This window comes from Ipomoea nil, unplaced genomic scaffold, assembly GCF_001879475.1.
Source record: "Ipomoea nil cultivar Tokyo-kokei standard unplaced genomic scaffold, Asagao_1.1 scaffold0176, whole genome shotgun sequence".
In the NCBI taxonomy this organism is placed as follows: domain Eukaryota; kingdom Viridiplantae; phylum Streptophyta; class Magnoliopsida; order Solanales; family Convolvulaceae; genus Ipomoea; species Ipomoea nil.
This window is the reverse complement of record NW_017616604.1, coordinates 1,319,367-1,329,218: the sequence shown is the minus strand read 5'-3', so window position 1 is coordinate 1,329,218 and position 9,852 is coordinate 1,319,367. Positions and strand designations below refer to the sequence as shown.

The window sequence follows — 9,852 nt, the reverse complement described above, 5'->3', positions numbered from 1 at the left end:
AAGATAGTGGAGGGAAAGAGTTTCTTTTTTTTTTTTTTTTTTTTTGTTTTTTTCTAAACCGATAAGGGAAATTAATAAGCTAGGTATTCTCTTATAATGGAGGGAAAGAGTTTCTAGATTTTTTTTTTCTAAGTTGATAAGGGAAATTAATAAGCTAAGTATTCCTTATTTTTTTTTAATACTTAGGTGATTCCGGTCTGACTGAATTAATTCTAAGCCTGTATATAACAAGTCTAGCAATCAACCCACTAGTCAAATTCTAGTCTTCATGACGCACAAGGAATCTAATAATCCACACCTTCTATCATCCTCGACTTTTTCGTATTCAGGGTTCCAATTGATTCGAACCCCCACACTGCCGCCTTCAGTCGTAATATCAAGTCAGGCAACGAATCACTATGCTAAGCTCGATGGCAGTATTCCCTTTTATTAGTTGTCTTTTAGTCCCGGTATTCCCCTTTTTTTAGTTGTTTACTTTGCATATAAAACCCGATATTCCTACCATTGTCAGACTAACTTAGATTTGGCTCTCACTAATAGAAGGCTTGTCCGCTTATCAAATGTCTCAAACTTTTATGTTCAAATTGTCTACTTTGTTGTAACACAGGCTTTCTACATAGATCTTATGGAATGGAAAATCAATGACAGAAAGAATAAAGACTACTTAATAATGGTTAATAAGAATGGAGTTATCAGTTATGGTTAAAGCCTTTAAAAGAAGAATTTCTCATCACCTTAATTACTCAATCCTGGCCTGCACTTCAACGTTTCTACTATGTAGATTCTTGTTATTGCAGTTAGATACTCGATGATGAGTTAATGACCCTGTTTAGTAACATAGTTAGCTTATCAACAAATTTTACTTTATTTGACCACTATTAGCTATCTGATTTGGTTAAATAATTAATATGAATATTTGATTAATTAGCTTTTTTGTAACACCTTATTGTTCCAAAATGCTAAAATTCAAACAGATGCTTAAATCAATTTTTTCGATAAGCTTTTTGAGGAAGTCATTTTGCATGTAATCAGTTATCAACTAACATTTAATTTACCAAACACTTTTCTACAATCAGCTAATACTATCAATGACTCGAACCCACTAACCCGATCATCTAACAGCTATTTACCAAACACCCTCAATAACTAATAATAATATATATCTCCTTTGTTAATGGTGTTGCAACTTGGCTTGCAGACAAATTAATATTGTTGTCCTCTAGTAGTCAGTCTATTTTCACTTGTGATAATGTCAAGAACATCACTACATTCTTATATTTCACTATCTATGAACATCACATCATATGGTTATTCTTTGACCTTGTTGTTCCCCCCTGTGCTGCTTTCTCAAGATTCATTCTTAAAAACATGAAACAAACATAAATTTTGGAGAAGAGAAACTAACATTCTCTGAAACTGTACTGTATTTCCTTCACACTTACTTGCAGTGATAGGTATACAAATGAATAATGAGTAGTGCATAATGCATGCCTACAGAGACTTGACAGAACAATGTACATGATCATATCATTAAATTAAACCTAGAAATAATAATGTCACTCTCTTCTGCCTTCATTATCCTAATGCCGGCCATCTACTGCTTGATACAACTTCAAACTAGCTAGCTGTTGTAGAAAGAACGAGAATGAGCATCCTGCCATTGAAACGTGATACTGACTCCCTTTGCTACTAAGCGCTTAATCCTGACAATGGGGAAGTTGCAGACAAAGAGAGCTTGCCTACAGATAATGCATTATTATCTTATCAGTTTTGATTTGTTTCTTTGGGAAGGAAATGGTGCGATGATGGGAGCATATATCTGTTCGTAGCGACGACTTCAAGGTGTGCAATGCACAGCCACAGTTGCGGTGGTAAGGCCTGCGTTCGATCTCCGTGTCAGACAATGGTATGCTTGCTGCAAACACACAATGAAGCATCAGTTTTGCTGCTTCACTTGCCATTGTCTGATCTTTCTTACTATACTGCTCTGATCTTCTTATTGATTCTTGAGATGTCTGTCTGTCTGTTTTTTTTTTGTTTGTTGATGTAATGTTTTTTGCATGGTTTTTGAGGGGTTTATATACAACAAGTGCAAGGAAAGGTTGAAACCTTAAACAGACAAATAAAGTCATGGAAACAACCTAGGAAGAGCAGTTGAACTACTGCTAGCTCCAAAAGTCAAGGATTGTTCTTGTTATTGTAGTTATTAACTCAGGTGGCCTCAACGTCTCCTCGTTCTTTCCTAGGACTACATTTTACTTAATTATGGGACTAAAAGTTATTTTAGGAAAAAAAAATGCATTTTTAATCGCTCATGAGTCATGTTGTGACTAAAACAACTGAGACAAATGTTCTGAATTTTATCCATGATCAATGGAGCTGTAAACATTCTATTGGACGGAGGCCGGTAAAAGGTCAAGTCTAACACCTATTGGTTGGAGGATTGTTGAATTTGACAGTGAACGGTAGAGAGTTTAAGAGTCAAATCGAGCACCCAACATCTCAAAAATGATTATATAAAGAAATAAAGTTGTGCCGTGTCATTTTTTACTCCGTAATTGTCCCATTTATTGTCATAAATTGAGTATGTACTATCCACGGATTGATGAATTGTTCTATTCACAATTATCCCAGGACATGTCATATTGGAATGGATGGTAAGGGAGTAAGATATATTGAAATAGTTTTGTGGTCAAATACCATAAATTTGTGATTTTGGGTAAATGTTACAGATTGGATCTTCAATTCCCTTTTAAATATAGAAATAACCCTCAATAAAAAGTGAACATTGAATTTAGTGGCATTATATTCATCAATAGTCAAGTCTTTAATTATCAATCAATTCAAATTCATCAATTGAAAAAACTCTATTATTCTCTCCCTAGATTCTCTCTAGGGTTTTTGCAGACCTACTAGGATTTTCCTAGGTTTTCAGACAAATTTTGTTCTAATCTTCCCTGAAAGATGGCCGATGATGTTGTTATGGATGGCGAGGTTAACCGACGTGACGAGGGGCTGGCTGAGATGGAGGAAACGCGAGATAGGGAATTATCGGAAGGTGTTGATTTCCGCCGGACGATGGAAGGAACGCAAGACGCTCGGCGAACTGTTGGTTGGGGGCAAGTACGGAGGGAGTATGGTGCGAATGAGAGATTCCAGCCGACAGAAGCAATACGAGAAAGTGGAGGAAGGGGGGAACGTGGCAGGCGTGGGGGAGTTGTGTTGGCAGGTGGCCTAGGCGGTTTGCATGGGGATGGTGTGGGAGGTTTAGATGGAGGCAGTATGGGTAGAGGAGGGATTAGGGAGTATGGTGCGAATGAGAGATTCCAGCCGATAGAAGCAGTACAGGAAAGTGGAGGAAGGGGGGAACGTGGCAGGCGTGGGGGAGTTGTGTTGGCAGGTGGCCTAGGCGGTTTGCATGGGGATGGCGTGGGAGGTTTAGATGGAGGCAGTATGGGTAGAGGAGGGATTAGAGGCAGTACGGGTACGGGGCAGCATGGGAGGGGGGATGGGGGGTCTACACGGCAGCAAGGGGTAGTGGGGGGTGTGGTGGAGTTGACGGATAGATGGGCGGAGATTGCGTTGATGGAGGAGGAGGGGGCGGTGTTTATGCCGGAGGGTGGAGAGGCGGCGGTAGAGGGTGATGGGGAGGAGGAGGAGGAGACTTGGAGGATTGTCGGGCAGTTTTTGACGCAGAAGATGATAAAACTGGACTTTATGAGGCAGGTTCTGGCGTCTGTTTGGCAACCGGTACGTGGAGTACAGGTAACGGAGATTCAAAGGGGTTCAATGGCGGAGCCAGGATTTTTGTTCAGTGGGGGCGAAGAAATAAGAAGAAAATAAATTCAAAAATATTCAAATACAAGGTTCAAATACGAATAAGATTGTTAAAATACAAAATACATTATAAATTACAATACAAGGTTTATGATGAACTACGTGATAATACTCCTCTACGCTCTCTCATATTTTGAAATCGTTGTAGAACTGCTTCATTTGAAACTTGATCAAAAATATCCTTTTCAACATACGGCACTAAGCAGTCATTTAATAAATCATCGCCCATTCGGTTGCGTAAAGATGTCTTGATTAACTTCATAGCAGAAAATGCTCTTTCCACACTAGCAGTTGCAACCGGTAGGATCAAAGCCAACTTTAGAAGCAAATACACCATCGTATAGTCCAAATGTCTTCCCGTTTCCACCATTTTTTAGCCAAGTCATCAATACAATCCAATTTAGAGAAAGCAGGATCAGAAGTTACATCAACAAAATAAGTCTGTAGTTGGTTATCTAGTAATTGAAGTTCAATATCAGAAAAATCATTTGGATAAAACTGTGCCAATCGAACTAATTTATCCTTATCAAACCTAGCAAATGAATTCTTTGGATCAAAACATGCCACGCATAAGAGCAACTCTGTATTCTTCTCATTGAAACGGTTGTTTAGCTCCTGGAGTTGTAGATCTAAAACAGCATAAAACCTTTCAACACGGTACCTATGAAGATGAGTCCTTTCTTCAGCGTTACGGCGAGGTCTTCCTGGAACTACATAAACTTCATCCAAATTAGGTATGGGAATTGAATGCTTGTTACAAAACAGTGAAACCTGTTGTAAAAGAGCTTCCCACCCATCATCTCTCATCATTTGCAATCTTTTTTTTGAGACATCAACAAGTCTCATGGCATTCACAATGTTTTGATCTTTCTTTTGTAGTGCCTGTGACAAATCATTGGTAATTCCTAAAACATCCCTCATTAAATGCAACAAGAACACAAAATCAAAACATAAGATATTCTTCAATACTCTAAATGCTTCTGTCCTTTGTTTTGGATCCTGCCTTATTTCATCAAGAACATCAATCACTGGAGAAAATAATGTGATAATGCTCATTAGTGCACCGTAATGGGATCCCCAACGTGTATCACCAGGACGCTTTAAAACTGTTTCTTGATTCAAACCAGTTCCCGTTTCAATTGTATCATCAGAAATTGAATCAATCAACATCTTTAATTGTTTGTCTCGCAAGCTATCCATGTGCTTACATGAAGCACAAACAATATTGCACAATTGCGAGACAGTGTAAAAAAAATCTCCAACTTCTTCATTTTCCTTTGCAACACCCACAAGTGCTAGTTGTAATTGATGAGCGAAACAATGAACATAAAAAGCACTTGGGTTCTCATTCATAATCAAAGTCTTAAGACCATTGAACTCACCTCGCATATTACTTGCTCCATCATAGCCCTGACCTCTTATTCTTGCAATGCTTAATCTATGCCTTGTTAGAAGATCTTCAATGGCTACTTTAAGAGACATAGAAGTAGTGTCACAAACATGAGTAATGCCAAGAAGACGCTCAACAATATGCCCACTTGAATCCACATATCTAATAAACACAATCATTTGCTCCTTAACTGATATATCTCTCGACTCATCAACTATTATTCCAAATAATTCTTCACCAAGATCATTGATTATTTTTTGGGTTACCTCACTTGCAATTGCATTAGCTATATCTTTTTGAATGCAAGGGGCAATCATTTGGTGATTTTCAGGTGCATTTTGCAACACAACTTTGGCAATATTTTCATTATTATTAGCCAGTAACTTTAAGCCCTCAAGAAAGTTTCCTCGATTAAGTGAGTCATAGCTTTCATCATGTCCACGAAAAGCAAGTCCTTGCCTTAAAAGATACAATAGGATTTCAACTGATGAAGTCAATCGAACACGATAGTCTTGTTTCGATTGCTCCGACTGTTTTGATACACAAACTTGTATGTGTTGCTCTTGAGTCATTAAGTCTCGACAAGCTTGTATGTTCCTTGCGTGAACACTATTATGATTACCAACATGTGCACGCAACCTTTCCGGCCCTTTTTTCTAATTGTTGAATCCTTCTGTAACAAATGACTCTCCTCCTGCTTGTTGTCCGCTGCTTCCATCTTTGAATAGATAACAACATAAACAATATGCTGCATCTTCTGATACACTATACTCCAACCAATTACTATGATCTTTAAACCATTTAGGATTAAACCTCCTATTGACACCCGTAATCACTCTAGTAGGAAAAACATGATTTTTTGGTTGACATGGACCCATTTGTAGATATCTTCTTCGCACAATATCCCTATCATTGATATGATATTCATAAATGCTTTTCCTTTTAGCCGGATCAACTTCAAGTTCATCTATATTAACTTCAATACGCAGCCTTATACTTGACAATTCGTGACTACCGTGACTAGATGAATCCTCAAAAGTTGATTTTCTTTTCAAGAATTTTTCCATAACTGAACCAACATAATTAAGTAATTAAATTAACATAAGTAAATTAACTAGGATAATCCATGACAGTAAATTAACATAAGTCATCAAGGCTTTGAATCTTAATAACATAAACAAACTAGTAATTAACAGATTAGCACATCTCCACAATAAATTAACATATAGATTAGCACATCCCCACAATAAATTAACATAAGAAGTTTCCATGACAGCAATGCTTTGAATTTTAATAACATAAGCAATAAAGCAAACTAGTAATTAACAGAGTAATTAAATCCACACTTAAGCAATAGTAAATTAGGATAATCCACACTTAATAAATAGTAAATCCACACTTAAGTAATTAACATAAGCAATAAAACAAACTAGGATAATCCACACTTAATAAATAGTAAATTAGTAATTAATAGATTATAAATTGAATACCTGGCTTACTGGCTACGGGCTATCTCCACTCTCCAGACTGCAGTAGCTTCCTCCTTCCAAGTTCCACACTTCCACCAATTTGGCAATTCACCAAACATTAGATAAGAAGACTGTAGACATCAAAGATTCACAAAATTGAATCAATTTTAGGGAAATCAGAATTAGGGCAAACAAAAAATTAGGGCAATTAGGCAAACAATTGAATCAATTTTTGAAATTAATATTTATAGTTCAAGCTTCAAGGGGGGAGATTGTGAGAAATTGATGTTGTGTCAAGGTCGAAGAATCAAGAAAAGTAAAAATTAGAAAACCAATTAAAGAATTGACCAAACCTTAGCAAATCGTGAAGCGGTCGGAGATGGTGGACCGGCAAGCGGTAGCCGGCAGCCGGCAGAAGAGAGACCGAGAGAAGAGTGTTCGGACTATGGAGGCGGTGCCTTTGTCGGTGTTCGCGAATCGCAGAGGAGAGAAGAGTCTTCGGTGTTCGCAGAGCCGCAGAGGAAGGAGAGAAACGTCTTCGGTCTTCTGGTCTTCGCAGATAACAAATGAAAAATAATAAAAAAAAATTATATATATATATATATATATCAGCCCCAAAACGACGTCGTTTTGGGGCTGAGTAATTTTGGTCAGTGGGGGTAGCTGCCCCCACTGCCCCCATGTTCCCTCCGCCCCTGAAGGGGTTTGTTCTTATTTGTTTTTTTCCATAAGACGGATATGGAATACGTGCTGAATGGGGGACCCTGGGCTTTTGAGAATAATGCTCTTGTGTGTCGAGAGGTGTTGGATGGGGTAAATCCTGTGGATGTAGAGCTGGATATGATTGACATGTGGGTACAGTTGCATGATATGCCAAAGGGATACACGTCACATGCAATTCTGGAACATGCAGGGAATTTTTTGGGCTCTTTTGTTAAACATGATGACCGATTTGAAGGGGCGCCATGGCTAACGTTTCACCGTATTCGGGTGTCAATCTCGGTTGATAGACCACTTAGAAGAAGGATGAGGTTGATGAAGAGAGATGGGACTACAGCATGGGTAAATTTTAAATATGAACGACTGCATAAGTTTTGCTATTTTTGTGGTTGTATGGGTCACTTGCATACTTTCTGTATACACGCTAGGGAGGCTGGAATTCCGGTGGAAAGGTACCTGTACGGCCCGGATATGCGAGCTGGTGGATCCCAGAGCGCTCCTAGAGCGGTTGGGGATAGCTGGCTTGTTCCGGTTGGCGGGAAACCACGACCACTGGGAGTCAAACTACGTGTGGTAGATGGGGGGCAGGGAAGTGGGGGTGTCACACCCACGAGTATGTCTGAGGATGAGGTGGTGGTGGCTACGGCAAAGCGTCGTAGGCATGGGACGGAGGGGGGGTGAAGATAGTGGAAACGATGAGGTAACAATTGCGGATGGTTCAAAAAACTTGTCCATGGCAGGAGCTGGTGTTCAGCCCCGCCCATCATCATGAGTACTTTGAGCTGGAACTGTCGTGGCTTGGGCAATCCACGCACAGTTCGACAGATTGTGGGCCTAGCGTCCAGTAAGAAGCCGGATTTTGTGTACTTGATGGAGACCAAGGTACCACGGATACATGCAGAACGGATCCGGGTTACGCTTGGGTATGAAGGTTTGTTTTATGTTGATAACGATGGATTGAGTGGAGGGATGATGCTTTTATGGAAGAAGAATAATATGGTGAGGCTTTTAAGCTACTCGCAGAGTCATATTGATGTGGAAGTAAGCTTGTTTAATAAGTTATGGCGCATGACATGTATCTATGGTATCCCCGAGCGTGGTAGGCGGGAGGAGACATGGGATTTGCTTGGTACTCTGAAGACTAGATCCTTATTGCCCTGGGTGGTGATAGGAGACTTTAATAATCTGCTATATCAGCACGAGAAGAAGGGGGGAAATCCGTATCCCAATAGTCTGTTACGGGGTTTCGGAGATGCTGTGGATGACTGTGGTTTGATGCAAATGCCAATGAGAGGCCACCAATTTACGTGGCAGAAGGGGAAGGGGACGCCGAATTGGATAGAGGAAAGGTTGGACAAGGCTTTGATAACGAATGATTGGGGTCTGCTCAATGAGAATGCATGGTTGGAGAATATTCGAACTCGGGCCTCGGATCACTCGATCCTTTTCCTCAGTATTAATGCGATTTGCATGCCAAGGGGAAGGGGGCCGCGGAGATTCAGGTTTGAAATGACTTGGCTATTAGATGAGGGGTGCAAAGAAGTAGTAGAAACGGCCTGGCAGGAGGGGAAGACGGAGGGATTGTTGCATTGCCAGCAGTTGTGTGGAGAAAAATTAATGCGGTGGGGGGGAGACCAGTTTTATAAATTCGGGAAACGAATTAACCAGCTACAGCAGAGGCAGGATGCCATACGAAATAGGCGAGATTTGGTAGCGCTAGCTGAGTACCAACAGATTGAGAATTCCCTGAAACGAATCGAGGTACAGGACGATGTGTTCTGGAGGCAGCGAGCTAAGCAGCACTGGCTAAGCGGGGCTGATGCGAATACAAAATTTTATCACAGGTATGCCTCTGCACGTAGGAAAAAGAATTTTATTTCTAGTATTAAATGTAATGCTGGTAACTGGGTGGAGGGGGATGATATGCATGCTGCTATACAAAATTACTTTGACAACATTTTTGCCTCTAGTGGATTGAGTTGTGATGATCCACTTTTTGGGGTCCTAGCCCCACGAGTAACGTTAGAACAGAATGTGATGCTTGACCACCCTTTTGAAACTAATGAGGTTAAAGATGCTCTCTTTTCAATGTATCCGGATAAGGCACCGGGTCCGGATGGGTTAAACCCGGGTTTTTACCAACAGTTTTGGGAGATAGTGGGAAGAGATGTATCTGGCTTTATAACGAATGCTTTGAGTTCCTGTGTATTCCCCGAGGGATTGAATGATACTAACATTATTTTGATACCGAAGAAGGAGATGCCTAAGACAGTTGCCAATTTAAGGCCGATTGCGTTGAGCAATGTCATTTACAGAGTTATGGCCAAGATGATAGCAAATAGGATGAAAACACTAATGGGAGGATTAATATCGGAATCCCAGAGTGCATTTATCCCGGGAAGGCTAGTCACTGACAACATTCTAGTAGCAACAGAG

The 9,852-nt window shown here is 40.0% G+C and overlaps 2 protein-coding genes across 2 annotated transcripts; one reads left to right on the top strand and one right to left on the bottom strand.

Moving 5' to 3' along the window:
- Window positions 1-4,155: 4,155 nt before the first annotated feature.
- Window positions 4,156-5,799, bottom strand: LOC109177833 (zinc finger MYM-type protein 1-like). Its single transcript, XM_019327306.1, has one exon. It carries the CDS (start codon window positions 5,797-5,799, stop codon window positions 4,156-4,158), a length of 1,644 nt encoding a protein of 547 aa, XP_019182851.1.
- Window positions 5,800-7,434: 1,635 nt separating this feature from the next.
- On the top strand, window positions 7,435-8,097 carry LOC109177823. Its single transcript, XM_019327297.1, has one exon. It carries the CDS (start codon window positions 7,435-7,437, stop codon window positions 8,095-8,097), a length of 663 nt encoding a protein of 220 aa, XP_019182842.1.
- Window positions 8,098-9,852: the final 1,755 nt, after the last annotated feature.

Coding starts and splice junctions, on each gene's coding strand:
- LOC109177833 (XM_019327306.1), bottom strand. CDS start 5,799: ATGACTCAAGAGCAACACATACAAGTTTGTGTATCAAAACAGTCGGAG.
- LOC109177823 (XM_019327297.1), top strand. CDS start 7,435: ATGGAATACGTGCTGAATGGGGGACCCTGGGCTTTTGAGAATAATGCT.